The sequence below is a fragment of the Lissotriton helveticus genome, chromosome 1_1 (genome assembly GCF_964261635.1).
Source record: "Lissotriton helveticus chromosome 1_1, aLisHel1.1, whole genome shotgun sequence".
Lineage (NCBI taxonomy): Eukaryota > Metazoa > Chordata > Amphibia > Caudata > Salamandridae > Lissotriton > Lissotriton helveticus.
In genome coordinates this window covers 258,128,493-258,150,572 of record NC_136057.1, presented here as the reverse complement: position 1 = coordinate 258,150,572, position 22,080 = coordinate 258,128,493, and the positions used below count along the sequence as shown (strand labels likewise).

The window sequence follows — 22,080 nt, the reverse complement described above, 5'->3', positions numbered from 1 at the left end:
GCCTACATTGTGAGGCTGGGGAATGCACATTTATGCTTGCTGGGTGGAGCTGCAGCACATTGACACACTTCTGGAAGGGGGTGGCGTCCCTTTTGGCTGAGGTTCTTGCATGAGCCATTCCATTTGTCCCAAAAGTGCCTCTCCTCCACAAAAGTGAGGGAATAAGTGAGAATCATTATAAACGCCATAAATTATTTCTTCTGCTCACGCCAAAGAAAAGGGAAATCGATTAACAGTGGAAGACCTGTGCACCACCATCTCTGGGGTCATGGAAGTGCAGGATGGACATCCGTATGGGGCTGGAAATAGCAGCATTTCAAGCTGGGCATTGCCCCAGAAACATCAGAAGACTTGGCAGAGGTGAGCAGATTATCCATCCTTGTTCTTGGAGCTGGTACGCACAGCCTAACTACAATTAGATGATGAAATCAGGACACCATGACCAATATGTACAGAGGAATGTGATAAGATCCAGAACTGCAACTGAAGATTTTAGACACTGCATTGGGTTTGAAGGGGATTGCTGGGGTCTCATCCTGCAAAGTCCTATGTATGTACATGGCCCATCTGGGTCCTTTTGCTGTAAAAAAAAACCTTAACATTTGTTTTGGAAAAAAAGAAGAGGGACACAAGCACCACCAATGTTATGTACTTGTGTTGTGAGGGACTGCGCTTCCCTGCAATATTTTAACAATACCAACACTATCTCTCCCAGGCAATTAGATCCCTGACCTCAATAAAGGTGACACTTTTGTCTCTGAAATGCAATGGGCCCTTCAATTTATTTTTATGATTGCAATGGCAGTCTGGGAAATATAAAAAAAATTAGACACATGTAGAATTTTGGTAAACCTGACAGCCTTAGGGAGGTCTTCCCCCAAATTTTGCCTTCCTCCCTCTGGTTCTATGACTTTGTTTATGCTGGTTTTAGCACTTTACTAGTACTAAACAGTGCTCAAGTGATTGTGCTATCTCCCCATAACACGGTAATATTAAAAATATCTATAATTGTCATGTTTAATGTACATATAAGTCCCTAGTAAAGTGCACTAAATGTGCCCTTGACCTGTAACTAGTGGACCTGTAGCACTGATTGTGCCAACTAAATACATAGCCCCTTAACCATGTCACAGGCCGGCCATTGCAGAGCCTGCATGTGCAATTTACTGCCACTTCAACTTGTCATTGAAAGTTACTTACCAGCCCTCTAACTACCCTTTTTTACACCTGTGTCAATCCTAAGGGAGGCCCTAGGGAGCTCTAAGGGCAGGGGGCTGTGTAAGTAAAAGGTAGGACATGTAATCCTCTGTTTTACATGTCCTGGTAGGGATCAACAGCTCAATGCGTTTTCTTTATTGTGAGGTCTACTTCTCTCCTAGCAAAACTTTGGAAATTCCTTAACACACTTTTAAGCTATAATTCAAGATCAGAAAGGAATACCTGCATTATGTTTTATGTCTTCAGAATTGCAAGGATAAACCCTATTTGCTGGAGAAGTTAGATTTAATATTACTCTTTTAGAAATGAGGATTTTAGAAAGTGTACATTTCTCTGCTCCTAGCAGTGTGTTCCATGTAGCCTTCTTCCAATACACATCTGGGTTGGGTGATAGCTACACTCTGTTGATTTGCCTCTAGATAGCCACAAACACAGGAAGGATACGTATCTCTGAGAATCCAGCAACATACATTTGCCGTCTCATGGCTATTCCTGGGCAGGTAGAAGGGCTGACCCTTACATTTCAATAGGAAGTGGAATGACCCCACATAAAGGGGTGATTACCTTCCACTGATAGTTTGGAGCCAAGGCTGGCAAGAAAAGAGAATGTGAACTTCATAGAGCCCTCTTTGAAGTCAACCCCACCTCAAAGGCACATTTGGGTATAAGTTATGGGTCTCTGACCCTACTAAAGTAGTACACTTCATACCCTGTGACTACTCTGCCAGTAAGATGAGCCACTGTGATTCTAAAGGACTGAGGACTCTAGGGAGAGCGTTCCACATCCTGGGAGTATTGCCAGAAAATGATCTGTACTGAGTGGTTTTCTTTCTCAATTTCGGAGGGATAAGAAGGAGTGAGTTGGAGCTTCTCAGAGTACTGGATTTTCCTGCTTTTACCAGTTTGTTGTTTAGGTAGTTGGGGGACGGAGAGTGAAGGGTTTTGTGTGTGATGCAGGCCAGTTTGTAAATACACCTCCCATCCATGGGAAGCCAGTTGAGGGAGTTGAGAGCTGGTGTGATATTTCCAAATCATTTTACCCTAGATATGAGTCGAGCGGCCATGTTCAGCACTACCCTTAGCTGGGCAAGGTGAGCTTTTGGAGTCCCTGTTAGGATAGCGTTCCCGTAGTCGATTTTTGAGAGAACTAGGAATTGAACTATTGTCTTGAGGTCATCATGGGGTAGAAAAGGTTTCAATTTCTTGAGGTGTTTTAGTGAGAAAAGCGCATCTTTTGCAGAGTTTTTGATATGGACCTCAATTGAAAAGTTCCTGTCAAGGGTAATGCCTATAGACTTAACTGAGTCGGTTAGGATGAGGGGAAAGTTTAGGGCATCCAGATTTTTGAGCCAATCTTGGATTGAACGGTGGTTACTTTTTGGAGAGAATAGAATTAATTCAATTTTATCTGGGTTGAGCTTTAAGTGGTTAGGTTTGAACCAAGTTTGGATCTCGGTTAGAGTGACATTGAGGTGTCGGATGTCGCTGGGTGATTGATTTTGTAATATATTTGAGTGTCCTCTTCTTAAAGGTGGTAATTCACTCCTGCACTTTTCAAGATGATTATGAGGGGCTCCACAAAGAGATTGAAGAGGGAAGGGGAGAGAATTGACAGTTGTTGATTTTAATTTGTTACGAGCGGTGCTGAAGGAAGGAGGTGAACCATTTCAGTACTGTGCCGTTAATGCCTGAGAATCTCCTTAAGGTCTCCAGAGGAGCTGGATGATTTACTGTGTCGAATGCCGCAGATAGGTCAATAAGGATGAGTAGACAGGCTTCACCTTCATCTCAAGTCCTGTGAATATCGTCGGAGATGTTGAGCATAACTGTTTCAGTGCTACAGCCTGTCCTGCATCCTGATTGAAAGTTGTTGAGGAGGTTGAACATAGACAGTATAGAAAACTATACTTTTGACTCTCTCCCGGTCCGGAACGACCAGTTAACCCTTTAAGAGCTATTTGCCTGTAAAGCGTTAATTTGACATTTATTCCTTCAAAATTAATATTTCACCCTCTACGTATTTAATTTTCTTTTTTTTTGGGTTGTATTATTTATAAAGTCATACTTTATTTTTCTAAGCTGTTGTGGCTTCTTTTTGTCATGTTTTCACTGTTTTACTGTTTAAGTGGTGCACACATACTTTACACATTGCCTCTTACATTAGGCCCGACTGCTCTGGCTAAGCTACCCAAGGTTGAGCACAGGATAATTTGGGTTGTGTAGTGACTTATCCTGACTAGTATTGGGGCTCCTGTTTGGACAGGGTGCATACTCTGTCATCCAGAAACCTAATTTCTAACAAATGTAATACTTCATTTAACACATTGAAAAAACAATTATAATGAATACTACTGCATACTGGTACTGTTCGCCGTGATTTTAATGGTCAGGTAATGTTACCTTATAGCACGTGACTGGTATTACTTATGTGGTGACACCATAAAACTCAGTATGCCTGGCCTATATGTAATTACACTCACTTTTATTTTGATGCATCATTCAGAGTAGGTGGGTGGAATTATCAATTATTTGATTCATGACCCACTGATATGACAGTTTCACCAACGATAAATGATCTGTACTGAGTGGTTTTCTTTCTCAATTTCGGAGGGATAAGAAGGAGTGAGTTGGAGCTTCTCAGAGTACTGGATTTTCCTGCTTTTACCAGTTTGTTGTTTAGGTAGTTGGGGGACGGAGAGTGAAGGGTTTTGTGTGTGATGCAGGCCAGTTTGTAAATACACCTCCCATCCATGGGAAGCCAGTTGAGGGAGTTGAGAGCTGGTGTGATATTTCCAAATCATTTTACCCTAGATATGAGTCGAGCGGCCATGTTCAGCACTACCCTTAGCTGGGCAAGGTGAGCTTTTGGAGTCCCTGTTAGGATAGCGTTCCCGTAGTCGATTTTTGAGAGAACTAGGAATTGAACTATTGTCTTGAGGTCATCATGGGATAGAAAAGGTTTCAATTTCTTGAGGTGTTTTAGTGAGAAAAGCGCATCTTTTGCAGAGTTTTTGATATGGACCTCAATTGAAAAGTTCCTGTCAAGGGTAATGCCTATAGACTTAACTGAGTCGGTTAGGATGAGGGGAAAGTTTAGGGCATCCAGATTTTTGAGCCAATCTTGGATTGAACGGTGGTTACTTTTTGGAGAGAATAGAATTAATTCAATTTTATCTGGGTTGAGCTTTAAGTGGTTAGGTTTGAACCAAGTTTGGATCTCGGTTAGAGTGACATTGAGGTGTCGGATGTCGCTGGGTGATTGATTTTGTAATATATTTGAGTGTCCTCTTCTTAAAGGTGGTAATTCACTCCTGCACTTTTCAAGATGATTATGAGGGGCTCCACAAAGAGATTGAAGAGGGAAGGGGAGAGAATTGACAGTTGTTGATTTTAATTTGTTACGAGCGGTGCTGAAGGAAGGAGGTGAACCATTTCAGTACTGTGCCGTTAATGCCTGAGAATCTCCTTAAGGTCTCCAGAGGAGCTGGATGATTTACTGTGTCGAATGCCGCAGATAGGTCAATAAGGATGAGTAGACAGGCTTCACCTTCATCTCAAGTCCTGTGAATATCGTCGGAGATGTTGAGCATAACTGTTTCTGTGCTACAGCCTGTCCTGCATCCTGATTGAAAGTTGTTGAGGAGGGTGAACATAGACAGTATAGAAAACTATACTTTTGACTCTCTCCCGGTCCGGAACGACCAGTTAACCCTTTAAGAGCTATTTGCCTGTAAAGCGTTAATTTGACATTTATTCCTTCAAAATTAATATTTCACCCTCTACGTATTTGATTTTCTTTTTTTTGGGTTGTATTATTTATAAAGTCATACTTTATTTTTCTAAGCTGTTGTGGCTTCTTTTTGTCATGTTTTCACTGTTTTACTGTTTAAGTGGTGCACACATACTTTACACATTGCCTCTTACATTAGGCCCGACTGCTCTGGCTAAGCTACCCAAGGTTGAGCACAGGATAATTTGGGTTGTGTAGTGACTTATCCTGACTAGTATTGGGGCTCCTGTTTGGACAGGGTGCATACTCTGTCATCCAGAAACCTAATTTCTAACAAATGTAATACTTCATTTAACACATTGAAAAAACAATTATAATGAATACTACTGCATACTGGTACTGTTCGCCGTGATTTTAATGGTCCGGTAATGTTACCTTATAGCACGTGACTGGTATTACTTATGTGGTGACACCATAAAACTCAGTATGCCTGGCCTATATGTAATTACACTCCCTTTTATTTTGATGCATCATTCAGAGTAGGTGGGTGGAATTATCAATTATTTGATTCATGACCCACTGATATGACAGTTTCACCAACGATAACTCCACTCACCTGTATGTATATGTTTTTATTATAATGTATTTATTATAATGTGTTGTATTTAGTAGTGCATGTGTAATAAAAGTACTTTCCTTTTTAAAAGAAAAAACACTGAAGGGACAATGATTAATTGAGTGTTGTTGTTGCTTACTTGATGAATGGGTTTATTTGCTGACACCATCATTCTCGAGCAGGTATTGGACTGCTGTGGTTCACTGCTCTGAGAGCATCAAATACTGCAATGACATATTTGGTTTCTATTAACAAGACTTTGCAGACTATACCTTGTGAAAGACACCTGCGTTGTAACTAATCACCTAATCACCCAATTCCAATAGTAAATTGTTTGTGCTTTTACAAAACAAATGTCCATTCAGTTATACAGAACTCACTGAAACCAAATGGTGCAATGGCATGCTGAAAGAGATGTCCACCACATTTTTTGTTCTGTCTCACCTGAGTCACCTACTTAAGATTTTACTTGTTCATCATTGCATTATAGTGATATCTCCAATCACTGTTATAATAAATTGTTTAGTATCAAATTGTGTTTTAACTTGAATATACTGTGCAAGTGTCATTTTCTATAAGATGGAGCACAAGCTGAAAGTGGTAGAGGATATGGTTTAATACTGTATGGATATTTCTAAAACACCAACAATTGAACTTACACTCTTCTAACACGCTTCCACCGCAATGTGAAAAAAAGGTTTGCAGAAACTATACTGTGTATTATGTTTTCCCAGCATGTCTACAAGAACTACACGGTAGCTCTTGATTTAATTTTGTTTCCATTAATTCAGTCACCAATGCTTTAATTTTGAAATCATTCTCAAATGTAGAGGTTTCTGTGAAACGTCATGAGATATTTGACCCACCAAGTATCAGATCACAGACTCCAACCTTTTATGTTTGCATCAGGGTTGATAGTTTGATTTACATTACTTGTTATGCATTAAAACAGTTCTATGTGGAGATGGAATGTGTCAGAGATGCATTCATGGAAGTCAATTAGAGGTCACCATGGCAGGAACCACTAACCTTGGTTATGCTGTTCGCTACCCCAATACTGCCCTTGCTATCCCTGCTCTAAAAGGGGAAATTAAGTCAGAAGACGGTGAACAGAAAGTAAAAGTACTCCAGGTATTCTGGTTATGTTCTGGACTACACCACTTCTTTCCTTTTCCATATCCCATAAGCAACCAGGAGCGGGTTTTATAGAAAGGACTGTACAAACATCTGCTGCAACTTCCATAGTGGCACATTAATACTGGAGTAGAGGAAGCTGCACATGTGCGCCTAGAGACCCTAACGGGTGATGGTTCGAGCTTTACAAACATAGTGAGGGGTACCAGGAGCAGATATGCATTCAGTGCAGCTCAGAAAGATAGGGATGGAGCTCCACTCAACTGTGATCAGGGAATAAAAGGTTGTTATGAATCACTCCAAATTACAGGTTTAAAACAAACAGGGGACATTCGTCATGGGAGACAAGTGGCCTAGAAGTGATTCTGTAGGTGAAATTACCATGCAATTATATTTTTAAACTCTAAATCACAAATTAAACAAACAAAAAACACTGGACACAGTGCTCTGCAAAATTTGATGACTGAAGATAATGGAGTTTAGGTTTGGAAAACAATAAAAAATGTGTATGTAATCTGCAGCAGAAACAGTGTATTACAATCAAATGTTTTTGAAGGGACTGGAGGAGTTGGGAGGTTCCCTATGGTTTTCTCTATCTCTTAAGGTTTTGGATGTAGGGTCAAGTTGTTATGGTTCTGTGGATTTCCTCAATACATTATGAAAATCTTAAACTATGCATAAAGAACTTACCTCTGCTGCAGTCCAAGAAACCATTGAATCGAATCTCATGTAACACGCATTTTTATACTGAACCCAGCCGGTTTCACAGTTACCTTGAGCACACAAACATGTTTCCTGGGCATCTGCAATAACTGGTAGAGGGTAATGTATAGCAATAAAAATAGAAATGTAAGTAATTGGCAGAAAGATGGAGTTTTTATACAAATGAGAGCAATTTTCACAATTGATTTTGTTTGTAAAATTTCATTTTTGAAATGTATACAGCCATTAGGTATTCATACATACACAAAGGAGCAATATTTCTCTAAGAATCTACCTTCTCAGTGAAATAAACAAGAGAAAAAAGATTATATCTGGGAAGGGAGTGGGAAAGAGAGTGATGCGCAGCGAAGGAGGGAGTTGAAACCAATACAGGTGAAGGAGAAATACAGATGTCAGTGATCTAAAACCCTTAACATCTTAATGGTACTGTAATACAGCTCTATTGTACTATGTTATTACAGGAGCTTAGGGCCAGATGTAGGTGGCCAATTACCGGTCGGTAACGGCCGAATTCGGCCGTTACCGACCGGTAATTGGAATTTGAGATGTAGGTCACTCAATTTTACAGAATCGGTAAATTTACCGATCGGTAAATTTACAGATTCTGTAAAATACCGAGTCGGTATTTTTACCGAATCTGTAAAATTGAGATGTAGGTGGGACTCTTCTGAGTCCCACAAGCCTTACCGAAGAGTTTTGCCTTCTGTTGCTGAAGCCATTTTTGTTGGCAATAGGACTCTGTACACGTTGCTCCTGCAAACCTTTGGTAGGTGCTTGTGCTCCCCTCTCTAAACATGATAAAATTGGTATACTTAAGTGGCACATTTCTTTTACTTGTAAGTCCTTAGTATATGGTAGCCAGGGCATGTAAATTAAATATTACCAGTAGGCCGCAGCATTCATTCAGCTTACACATGGACCTACCTCTACATTGTCTGTCAAGTTAGGCTGGCACCAAACCCAGTAAGGAGTAAAGGAACTGACCAGAACTGGCTTGGGGGTGGGAAAATGCTTGGCTCTTTCCACAGGCTAGATAAGAGTTGTCCATACAAGCCTCTCCTCAGAACATTTCTAGACCTGTGTGGATCAGGTGAAGGACTACATGGATGTCGGAAGAATTTGTAGGAAGACACGTCTTGCATTCTTTGAACTCAGGATTTCAGAATTGAATCCAAGGATCAGTTGGCTAGCTTCCTCTTTAAGTTACAGGGACACAAAGAGCTTCCAGATGCCTCTCTCTGCAAGTGCCCTCCTGACCAGTTACAACTGGACCTGCCTTTCACCCTGAATGATGGCTTCTGCTTGAGTAAGCCCTACCCTTGAAGTGGTACCCATCAGGTTCTCTGCCCATGGCTGGAGTTAGAGTGCACTCTTCCTGCCCACGCTACGAAAGCTGGGACTTACACATTTTTTGACAATTTTTGTCTCTAGAGAACTGGCAGGAGGCTGAGACTGCGGTGAAGCTGAAGCTGTTGACATTGATTCGCCTGTCTAATTGAATTTGCATGTTTGCCCCAGGGAAAGAGTATTGATTTCCAGAAAGTTTTCTAAATCTAAACGTAGAAGGCTTCATCAGGACCAAAGCCAAACAACAAGTAATTGACATTGAGGCCTTCCTGAGCTCAAAACGCCCACCTTCATCGATGACTGCACCAGATCCCGCTCTTTAGCAACACATCACTGTTAAGCTTCGGTTTTAGCTTTTACTACCGATGACTCCTCAACAACCACTTTTTTCCAGAAAAATGTAATGTTCTAGGGTAACCTTTCCACTGGGATGCACCTTGTCACTGTATCTGAACCAGGCTCCATCACAGTCAACCTTAACTTTTGACTTTGACTTGGTCTAGCATCCTGCAGTTGGTAATTTGTGCTTTTTGCACAATTCTAATTCACATTTTAAAATAAATATCTCTGGTTCAACTTATATGATTTTTGTTGTTTTGGTATTAATTCTTTTATTAAAATTTACTCTGTTGTATTTTAACTGTACTACTGTTGGATTACTGAGTAAAGACTTTACACAGATAAGCTTGAATATTTTTTTGCAAACCTACCAGAAGGTTAAACATAGGGTTATTTAGAAATGTTTGTGGTTCGCGCTCTACAAATTTCTGTTTCATTTCCTTTCATCCTGATGATAAACTTGATTATTATTTGAGGTGGAATCCCACCCACACAACTTACACCCCAATTTCTTTCACTCATCATAATTACACCTTGTTGTAATCATATAGTCACTACACCCAGAGACTGATAAATGTAGACATATATACCCACGCAATGTTTATGCCAGTCAGTCAAAAAACTTTATTTCGATTTTAAAAAAATCATAAAAGTTATCTAACATGCAAAAGGATAAAAACAGTGGGTTTTCACGTACAGGTTGTCCAGTATAGCAACAAACACACTGAAATGTCATGATGTAACAATAAATATCTGAAATCTTTACATCGCACCTTATTAACAATACATTCTAAAATGTCATTTACTCATTAGGCATTTGTACAGTAAAGTGCAGAGTGCTAAATTATTAAAGGGAAACTACAAGACCTGGGTAAATAACGATTATAGGGTTGTTTTAATTTTCCAGCGTATCACCCATAACCAGCCCAAAAACTTTGCAACAGCGATGACAATAGGACCCTCCAAAGATGATTTTATGATCCTAAATGCATCACTGCTGGACCTAGTCCCTATATTTAGACAAATAGGTTTCAACCATCTAGACCTTGGTTTATGATACAATGGACATACAAAAAATATATGTAGCACGGATTCCTTCATATCCTTACGGGAGGGACAATTGCTACAATTAGATATACACCATTTATTCATAAAAACATTTGTTGGTAGCTATCCCACCCTGAACTGATACAGTTTCCTATACCTTTTGGAAGTAATTAGATCCCAGTAACTCTGATAAGAAGCCTCGTACTTGGCATCCTGAAATGTGCTAGTTAGTGATGGAGTGGTGTTAGGTGAGAAGTGCCTCATAACTAACATGTTCCAGTACACTACCTTGAGCTCAGTTTTAGATGGAAAACTACTTTCGGCAGGTGCTGTCCAGAGGCGACTAATCCCCATCTCGCTAAGTGTATTTTTAACACTCCTTAGCCATGGGATTTTCCTGGCAACATCCAGATCTCTAACTTCAAGTAGGGCCGATGCATAGCGTGATAATTCAGGAGTGACCCAAAGCCTCCTCCAATAGGCTATTGGCCTATAGTGAGCCACATCACTGATCGACTGACAACCAAGATCCAAGTACAGGGGTAGTAGCGGGATAGACTGCGGAAGGCCGATTATCGATCTCAAAAATTTATTCTGGGCGACCACCAAATTGTCGAGATTAGCGTAACCCCACAACTCAGCCCCATAATGGATTGAGGCAGTTGTATGTTTATGCATAAGTTAGGCCCTGCTCAAACGAGGGCTGTTATCCTGTTTCTGATCTAAGACAATCTTAGAGAGCAATATACGTTTGTATATTCATCTCCAGACAAATGTGCAGGTGACACATCAGTCTACTTTAATACCATATATGTCCTATATCGGCAGAAGAGAGGGATAGGAATCAGGGTTGGAGCTAAGACTCATAATACTCTATCTCTTAGTATAGGAGAGGCAGTCCCACACCCATATGAAATGTATATACTGGGGTGGGATCAAGCCCACAAGGTGTGGGAAATCAGTGGGTTCCTAGGTATTTTGGGAGATACAATGTTGCACAGATAACAAGCTTTCAGTTCTGCTTTAACTCGCTCTTCAATGTCTGGAAACCACACTCAAACCCTGTGGACTCTTTTAGTGGCAGAAATGCCATAATGTCCTTTGTGTGCTAGTTAAATAGCCTGTTGCTTCAGGCTTTCAGGACTAACTAATCTTGCTCATCCTAATATGATATCGTCATGTGCATCAGAGAGATCTTCGCTTTGAATACATGGCGCTCAACATCATCTGTAAGTGGTTGGGTAGGCTTTCTCCATGATTGCGTTGCAATAATGTATTTAACCTTGAGCATAACTTTGTTAGTACTAGTAGCTATCGGAAGCTGTTCAATGGAAATAGCTGCGAACACACTTGACTTTGCTATAAAATTGATTTAGGCCTCAGCTGCTTTGGACTTTGTACTATGACGCTGTAGCAGTACTCCTGAAAAATAGTCTGCAAGGTTTTGCTCCTTACCAGGTTTATGCACAATAGTGTAAGCACTCCTGCAGAAGCAACCCCCTCTCACAAACCCACATTACTGATAAGCTTTATTTTTCAAGTTGATAATAAGCATGTTCAGTTTAAAATAGACACTGGCTAGCATTGGCTACAATGTGTCCATTGTGTTGAGCAAGGATTGCGCCCAACCCCACCAGGCTTGCATATACCAAAATCTCTGTATGCAGATTCAGATCCAAGTAAGCCATTCAGTTGCATTTTCAATAGAGTGTTATATTTTCTTGAATCTTTGGTTGCATTGAAATGAGCATTCAAATAGAATCACAGTGCTAAAATCGCCAATGTACCTGGAGCAGTAGCTAGCAATGCATAAGAAGGATTGTTGCATGGTCGTATCAAACCTTATGGAGGACAAGTAGATGACAATGCTTGTACCTTGTAACTCACACTTCTCAGCATTTAGTGTGAGTCCTTCATCAGCAAGCAGATAGCATACTTGTGTGAGTGTTTTATCATGTTCTTTTTGTGTAGCACCAACATTAATATATCCTCACTGTAATGAAAACCATCTGTAACAGGCTGAATTAGTCGATGAATGACATCTTGAAAGATTTGTACAGCTGACGACACACCAAAACTGAGTGTTTTATACCTGAACAAACCAAGTTGAAAAAGTAGTAATGTACCTACTGTTTTCTTCCAGTTCAAGTTAATGGTAACCTTTGGTCAAATCAATACGGGATAAAACTTTGGCACCATTCAGCTGTTCAGCTGTTTGATAATGTCTGCAATGTGTTGACCTGGATGACTTTCTCTTTCAAATTTTTTTTTCTAATATAGTTTAATATAATGCGAACTACACCTGAAGATATCGGGTATCAGAGCACTTTACATGGCACCAGTGTCGATACATGAGGAAGTGCTTTGTTGGCGTGCCTCATTTCAACACGAATGTGCACTGAACCTCCATTCTCCTTTTTTGGCACTACCACAGTGGGTGAAACCCACAGTGGTGGACCAATTGAGCGCTCAATGATATTCTAGTTTTTTCTCAATGGCTTGCTGTAGGTGAAAAGCAATTCGACCATGTCTGTGTGTAACAGGGCGAATGTCTTTATTAATGTGAAGCTGAACCTACATTGTCTTAAGTTTCCCCAGTCCATGAAACACTGTTGGGAATTGACTTACTATTTCATAATAGGCATTACATTTTTAGGTAATTGAGACCAGTCCCATGTCAGCAACTGTATCAAAACATAATAAGCATGCACTACATGACCAAATTTGGAGGACATGAATGGGTGCTTGCACTGTCGTTTTCTTGCAACATAGTGACTACAAATGATTCTTGACTCTGCAAAGGTGTAGAAGCTGCCCAGGTGTACACCTTTGTTCTCGATGGTGTGAGATGTGGTATCTAAGATAGTTTTTTTTGTTCTTTTCTGCCGGTTTGATGTTTATCGATGCACCACTGTCTAAAATAAACATTGTATGGCAATCATTCACCTTTTAGTACAATGTTCAAATTAATTTTGTTGTTACATGTGGCTATTCTTTTTTAAATTTGTGTTTTTCTTTGCAAGAGCCAATCATATATGCACTCGTCGGTCTGTGACTTGACACCGTCATCGCAAATCCATCTTCCTCACTGTCACTCAATTATGATGTTACCACACCTTTAGAAGATGTATTTGATGATGATTGACTTAATTTTATGTCCACTTTTCCTAATTGACGTGTCAATTTTGACTAGTGGGAGTGGCAACAGAGCTTTTGAAACTTTCACCTTCTCATCTCTCCATGAGGCACTTAGTTTCTCTTTCATTTTACCAACCCTTATGGAATGGGGTTTTTTCCCGCAGCCTTTGCATATCTGTCTATGTCAGGACATTTTACCTTCATGCGGAAAGGAGTATACACAGCAGAAACATCACTCTCTGGGTCTCTGCCTTGGGTTTCTGCTTACAATTCATTCTCAATGCTAAGGCATTTTTGTTTTTTTCAGCTTCCTTATCAGTAGCCTGTCAATCAGCACGTTCTTCCAATTTTGCAGCCATGAGCCCTTTCTCCAAAGTAGGCATTTCTCACAATAGGCGTTGTTGGAATGAATCAGAGAGGCAATCGTTGGTAACTCTAAGACGCATGGCTTCTTCATCATTTAATTTACTGAACTTACAATGGTATATGAGTGTATAAAGTCTCTCAACAAAATTACTTATTGTTTCACTAGGTTGCTGTCTTGCTTGGGCAAAGATGACATTCGGCAGTGGGTTGAACTTGACTTTCAAATTCTTCTTGATTTGGCAGAATAATACTTCATTAGATTGTGACATCTTCTTTATCACTTCTTTTACTCCATCACCTGCAAGGTTCTTAAAGTATCTGATGATCTTTTTGTCATCTGGTTCTTCTATAGCATCTATGAAGTGATCATACTTTTTCGATACAGGCAGTCTGGCATCAATGTTTCTCTTTTTTGCGGTATCGACTGGAGGTGGTGGATTCAGGAACACGGCTGCACTGTATTTGGCACTTTTCCTGTCCTCCATTTGTTTTAGTGGGTGTGTTTCAGACAGCGTTTGTCTTTCAGAATCTTTGGCATGGTAGCATCGTTGCAAGCATCTACCTGCTCACCAGCACTCGGGTAATAGTGCACGAGCTGAAGTGGGTGGGTGCTATCTTCCTTCTTCACAGTAACTAATGATTTTGATTCTTGCATGTGCTCTTCAGGGCTCTCAGCTTTACGAATTTTGCCTAGTTTTTGCTGCCTTTAGCATTTCCCTATGAACAGTCATCTTTGCCTTTAGTGCTTCCCTGCACCTGGCTGTCACTGCGTTAGCACTTCTTTGTACCTGGTCGTCACTGTCTTTAGCATTACTGCTTTGTATTGGTTCTGGCTCTATGTTATGCTGTTTTGCAGTATCTCTTCTTTCACCCTAACCCGTAGACTTCTGGCCGGCTTACTGACGGTGCTTCTCTGTAGGGCCTTCACCTTCTTTGAGGGCATCTCAAAAGCTGGAGCTGCACTTTGAATCCACATACGTCAACTGTAGATCGCTTCTTGGGGCAGAGGAGCAGTTTGATAGAGCATGGAAAAATCTCAGGGAGAGCAGTATTTATCCTTGGGGGGATGTATCCCCTATCTCATCCCCAGTTATATCCTCCTACCCAGATTGCAGCAGGTAACAGACAATGCCATACATCGAGCTCTGGTGGTTTGTACACCTCTAATCTTCAGCATGCAATGTTAACTAAGCACACTTGTCACAAACTTTATTAACCACGCCCAGCCAAACCCAACAGATTACATAACACTTGTAAGTCTGCCAAACTATACTAGAGGACTTGTACGCACAAGCACGGGAGAGGACAAAAGCACCCTAAATGACTTGATTTCTACCATGCAGAGACATCTGCCTTTCTTTTGAGTTCCAGTTTTGCTTTGTGTAAATATTGCAATGGTTGATTTATTGAAGTTTTAATGTGATCATCAAAGCTGTTCTTAATGCTTCACACACTCCTGCAATAGGATTCCAACCGCCACAAACTCGAGAGAAGAAGGAACCTGCTGACCAAGTCAGGCCATGACTTCATGGAACAACGCCATTCACTGAAATTGCGCCTTCAGATCTGTATGTCATTTGGAATTGCTGAGGATGTAGGTGACTGAAAGGATTTTTATAATTTTTTATTACAAATATACTCTGGGGGCAAAGCACAACTGACAGTATCCCCAGTGGGGGGGAATGCTGGGACATGCAGTCACGCTACAAAACCACATGGTTTCCTATATTGGGAGTGATTTAGCAGGCACATAAAAAATCCACAAGACGAGCACCAGAGCATGTGAAAAAGGCACATCAGCTGAAACACGTTATGCCGCTAAAGAAAACATAAATCTCTCAGACTCAGTGAATTCCCTGTTGTTTCTTGAGGAGAACAATTTGGAATATATCTATATCCAACATATGCACCTAAGCTCACCAAAATACTGTTACTTTTATCCTCAATCAGTAGTACCACAGAAAAACAACACACATTTTTGAATATCCGATGGCAAATGTTCAAAAAGTGATCCACAGAGGTTGATGTATCAGGTCACTCTATTGTATTCCAATTATAGACATGAGAAGACCCGTTTGGTAATTGCATTATCTCCTTTATCCACATAAAAACTATTGCTTGGTTATTGGTGATTGTTGTTTATTAACCACATAATATTCAACTTATTTTCAAGTCTTAGAGTTGTCTGCGTGGATGGTGGACAGCTCAGAACCCTAGCTTTGGCGGGTGCAAAATATTTTGCCATGCTGACAAACTTAACTCTGCACATAAAAATGTAAAGCCAGTCCCATCGTTTTCAACTTATGTAAGTGGGGGTGTTAGAGTGCACAAATGTAGTGAAGGACCTCATTATACTGCACAAATTCTTTGTAAAACTGTACCTAAATTTCATATAAAATCACCATCTCTGGTATGATTATGTCCAGTTTCTTTAACATTGTTTCAAGTCCACTCTACTTCAGATTACAACAATTTAAAGTGTGCCTAAAATTCAGTTGATTCTTGAATATCTCATGTAGTGAAACTTTCCTCATAAAAATTAATGGAAACTTTAGCCTTGTCTAAAAGTTACTCTTTTACATTGTCATCACTGATAGGGGCCATGCACCCGAACATTATTATTCTGGCTATGGGTCTTGGTACTCTGTAAAAGAGCTAAACAACAATGATTTCTTCATAGTGGACCAATCTACAAGTGGCCTAATGTAGCAGATTAAACCTTGGTTGATGAATCTCCTCTGAAATTAGGAGATTGATAACCTACCTCATTTGCTGCCTAAAAATTATTACTTTGATTTTGTGGTCCCAAACAGGTATTTCAGACTTTCAGTTCATTTAAATACCCAAGTGGCCAGAGCCTGTGTGCTACACTGGTATACGTTCTAACAATTAGTGCAGCATTCAATTCCCTTTGAATATAGTGAACACAGTGATATTCTTACTCCTGGAAACATTTTTACTGGGCATATCTCAAGATCTCTACAACATACCATAGGATCTTACAGCATCATTTTGTACCATATGACTTTCATGCTTTAGTAATTCTTCTTCAAAATTGTCAGAAATCCCCTGTGTCCCGTGATGTATGGATGCTGACAGAGTCAACCTTGGTACCTAGTCTTCAGCGAACAAACAGGAGATAACCCCAATGGCTTTAATATAGCCCATGGCTGTTCAGAGATGATAGAGAATGTGATGTGGCATTTGATAGCAACAGTAATCTGTCATTCTATATTTAACATAGATTATTCACAATAAATTGGATAAACGCTAAGAAGGCTAAAATCATGACAGTCTAATCGAAATTGGGATCATTTATATGGATCATATCATACCACCTTCCGTACACTGTGTACACAAAGAAGATACAATTCAAAACATATAAAACTGCCGATCCAGATGAGGTGCAGGCAAATTATGAGGTGGTGGATGTCTGGCTAGCAGCAAGATTATTTCATGTGGTGGAAAAGCATCCAACCCAAGTAATAATCCACTTTCGTTCTGACAGGCAAATGGTACATTAATGGTGTGAGATTTAGCAATATTTATCTGCTGTCCCAGTTTGCTCATGTAGGAGACAAATCTGTTTAACAAGACTTGTAAGTTCACCCTTGTCCTGAACATCAGGGGCAGTATTATACAGACTGCCTCGGGAGCCCAATGGGCATTTGTGCCCACTTTGTGTGCCCACAGGTCACTCTGGAATTACTGAAGGGGCCACAGATGCTTGTGCATCCCCTTCTGTAACACAGATAGCGTTGGCGCACATAAAGTGCCAGCGCTTTCTGCAGGGGAAATCCCTCATTTGCATAGGGGCATGCCTTACCTCCGCGTCCATGCCGTAATACCGACGTGGGCGCTGGGGCAAAAAAGCCTCAGGAGGCACACTGACAGTGCGCCACCTCAAAGGTGAAGCACTGTCACTCGGCCCCCCGATGGCACCCCTCTGGTGGGTGAAAAGGGGTCTCATAGACTCCCCAAACATCCCCTTGCAGGAGGGTGAAATCACTGACTGCACCCACCTGCAAAAGGATCTCTAATCCCCTTGGAAGGCACAGGGGGGTGCCACCTGCACAGTGAAAACACAGAGCGGCTGTAAAGCAGCCCCCAGGGCACCTGCCCTGGGGGCAGCACTTTCACCATAATGCAGCGCACTTCCCTTCATTGCACTGGGCGCACCTTATTAAAGTTGCATCCGGTGCAATGAACGAAAATACGCTATTTGCATAATATGTCACAGGTTCCATGAACACTCAACTAAAAAAAACTTTTTCTTTTTCTTTTAAATCTTTAGCCTATTTTCTATAAATACATACAGATACAAATAAATGATCAACGAAACAAATACAAAAAATACAGAAACCATTCCTTCCCAATTTCACAACTTATAAAGAGATACCACAATCACTCAATACTCTCCTTCATCCATTCAAGATTCTTTCCCGACACATAACCAACTCTACACACTCACAAGTTCACCTAAGGGTTAAGCCAGAATCACTCACAGTTTTTGGAAAGGCAGAACACAATAGGGAACGCAACGCACACAGCCAAACAACATCAAACTTGACCACCAATTTAAATAAAGCAATGCACCAAAATATCAACAGAGTAAACAAAGAATCATGTTACAGTGCATCACAAACACCAACTTAATTTTAAATATGTTTGTTTGACTAGAAAATGGGCAAGGTCGACGCGTTTCGAGCCCTTTGACTAGCAAGGTCTCCTCAGGACCATAACAATCTATTAGAGAAAGAGAAACACATACTCTTACTACACCGACCACTTAGTGTCAATCAATGTCATGAAAGCACCCAAGCGGTGCATATGCTTCTTACCTTACTCATAAGAGAAAAACTGTTCTAGTTCTGTCAGTCCTCAGTGTGTCTGCAAATGGAAAAATAATACAGAAACACTCATAAAGAAAAAAAAGGTGAAAACCTACACACCGTCAAATCTGCATATTAAAGTGCACGCCCTGTATGAGTGAAAGTATGCGCTTACATTGCTGTGTCGTCCGAAGTCCTTGGAACTTCAAACAATATTATTGAGGCATTTAATGGATCAGTTCCAACAATTCTCTAGGAGGCAAGCAGATGGTATCCCCATTAGACGGATCGAATTGTACAACTGATGTGGGCAATTCTCAATTTTTATATCACCACACGTACCAATTATACAAAAATTCAAGGGATCCTGAATGCGTAGAGGCCAATTGTCTTAGGTACACCTTATCCTTCCCGAAATTCTGACATGAATCTGAAACAGGCAAAAAAGGTGACTTGGATCTCACGGGTACACCCGGTGTGTTGCCCTCTCATCTGTCCATATAGACTATCACCGCCCGACTCCACAAATCAATGGACGGTACTGTTGTCAATCAAAACATGACTGCATTCACCGCTCAGTTGTTCTGTGAACCAACATAAACAAAGCCCGAATCATAGCCACATTAAGCGATACTGTGGTCAAGGAACACATAGTTGCTTATGCCAAAGGCGTGTGTTTAGAATCCAGAGATAACGTGAGGCGCACCTTGTTTAAAAAGGGAGTCCGCTAAAGATCCTCGGCGTATGGCGCCCCGGTACCGCTGCAACGCGGCACCACATCACGCAAAGAATTATGGGAGTGGCGGGCTTCATGGGAATTGAAGTATGTATCTCATCTCAGCCGCTTCGCAACAACTGCACAACTTTATTGAAACTCCGCGCGCATACACAGTAACTGCCACTATGGCAGGTTACTGACACTGAAGCCTAAATCACAGGGTGCAATCAGACGGCAGGGAGTTGGTTAAACCCATTAACACGATTAAACGTGCCAGCTATGTGGACTGCTATACATTTATGCTAAGCAAAAAGTCCATGTTTATACCACGTTAAATGGACTGTGATATCGAAAATCGAAGCTGATCCACGAGGAGGTGACAGTGATTTATGACTGTCCCAACGTGAGGGGATGCTCATTCTGAAATTTAATACTGCTGTCAATGGGCTAAATGAGATCTCCAAAATATTTAAACTTTAACCTGCAGTATCTCGGAGTTGACCCGTTTAACTGTGGCATGTCATCTCTCTCCATGCACAGGGTCTGGCACATTTAGACTGACTGTGCTTCAGTTGTTCCATTTGTTGTTTGTTGAGCATTGTAAAAAGTGTGCACCCTTCATATAGTAATTGTTATACATGGACCCTCTGGGTCCCAGCTTCAGCTTCCTTTTAAGTGGTTTAAACGTGGACTTTTTGCTTATCATAAATGTATAGTAGCCCACATAGCTGGCACATTTAATCGTGTTAATAGGTTTAACCACCTCCCTGCCGTCTTATTGCACCCTGTGGTTTAGGCTTCAGTGTCAGTATTCTGCCATAGTGGCAGTTACTGTGTATGCGCGTTGAGTTTCAATAAAGTTGTGCAGTTGTTGCAAAGCGGGCAAGATGGGAAATGTACTTCAATTCCCATGATGCCCGCCACTCCCATAATTCTTTGCGGGACTTGCCGCCGCGTTGCAGCATTACCGGGGCACCACACTCCGAGCAGAGGATCTTTAGCGGACTCCCCTTTTAAGCAAGGTTTGTGGGTCTCAAGTTATCTCTGGTTTCTAAACACATGCCTATGGCATAAGCAACTATGTGTTCCTTGACTGCAGTATCACTTAATGTGGTTGTGATTCGGGCTTTGTTTATGTTGGTACACAGAACAACTGAGCGGTGAATACAGTCATGTTTTGATTGAGAACAGTAACGTCCATTGATTTGTCAAGTCAAGGCGGTGGTGATAGTCTATATGGACAGATGAGAGGGCAACGCACCGGGTGACCCCGTGAGATTGCTTTTTGCCAGTTTCAGATTGATGTCAGAATTTCGGGAAGTGATGAGGTGTACCTCAAAACAATTGGCCTCTACGCATTGGGAATCCCTTGGATTTTCGGTAAATTGGTACCTGCGGTGATGTAAAATTTGAGAATTGCCCACATCGGTTGTACAATTCGATCTGTCTAATGGGGATACCACCTGCTTGCCTCCTAGATCGACAAGAATCGTCAGAACTGATCCATTAAGTGCCTCAATAATATTGTTTGAAGTTCCAGGGACTTTGGATGACACCGCAATGTAAGCCCATTATTTCACTCATACACGGATTGCATTTTAATATGCAGATCTGACGGTGTGTAGGTTTAAACCTTTTTTCCTTTTTTTATTTTTTTTTCCTTTATGAGTTTTTCATTATTATTGTTCCATTTGCAGACTCACTGAGGACTGATGGAACTAGAACAGTTTTTCTCTTATGAGTAAGGTAAGAAGTGCATGCACCGCTTGGGTGCTTTCATGCCGTTGATTGACACTAAGTGGTCGGGGTACTAAGAGTATGTGTTTCTCTTTCTCTTATAGATTGTGATGGTCCTGAGGAGAGCCCTGCTAGTCAAAGGGTTTGAAACGCGTCGACCTTGCACATTTTCTAGTCAAACAAACATATTTAAAATTGAGTTGGTTTTTGTGATGCACTGTAACATGATTCTTTGTTTACACTGTTGATATTTTGGTGCATTGCTTTATTTAAATTGGTGGTCAAGTTTGATGTTGTTTGGCTGTGTGCGTTGTGTTCCCTATTGTGTTCTGCCTTTCCAAAAACTGTGAGTGATTCTGGCTTAACCCTTAGGTGAACTTGTGAGTGTGTGGAGTTGTTTATGTGTCGGGAATGAATCTTGAGTGGATGAAAGAGAGTATTGAGTGATTGTGGTGTCTCTTTATAAGTTGTGAAATTGGGAAGGAATGGTTTCTGTATTTTCTGTATTTGTTTCATTGATCATTTATTTGTATCTGTACATATTTATTGAAAATAGGCTAAAGATTTAAAATAAAAAGAAAAAGTTTTTTTTAATTCAGTGTTCATGTAACCTGGGATAGACTAGCATTGGTGCCAGTGATAAAGCGGATGGCAAACAGTGTTCAGTATTGGCACTTGTTTTGGTTTGTGCTATATTGACTCAGCCTTTCTGAGTAGAGTCAAGGCCCTTGGTTGTTCCTTGTTTGCATAATATGGGTCAAGGACATAATCATCATATAGCAGAGCAGGGTGTCTACTCGAGCCCACCGTGAGAGTGTCTGTCTCGCCCAGATTTAGCGAGGCCTCCAGATCATTTAGATATACACAAAAAGGAAAAGGGGCAGTACACACCCTAGCTTTAACCTCGCCTCATTTTAACGGGGTTGGTACATCCCCATAAGTGCCATACCTAATACAGCCCGCCACATCCTCGTGCATTTGTGCTACAAGTAAATCACAACCTACTTCATTACCTTGCCAAGCATTTTGCACAGGCCGATGGGCGCCAAAAGAAAAATCTATATGGCTCAGTGTTGCTTGGCTATGTTACTCTGCTATGGTCCATAGGTCTGGAGTGTGGGGTTATTGTGACACA

The 22,080-nt window shown here is 40.9% G+C and overlaps 1 protein-coding gene across 2 annotated transcripts in view; it reads right to left on the bottom strand.

Annotated features, from left to right (window-relative positions):
• The window catches only part of LOC144769161 (echinoidin-like), a 659,546-nt gene that overhangs the window by 51,704 nt on the left and 585,762 nt on the right, over positions 1–22,080 (bottom strand). For both annotated transcript variants that reach the window (XM_078653184.1, XM_078653175.1), the window contains exon 3: positions 7,389–7,510. In XM_078653184.1, the coding sequence (XP_078509310.1) occupies positions 7,389–7,510 (122 nt within the window). The remainder of the gene's footprint in view (positions 1–7,388; positions 7,511–22,080) is intronic.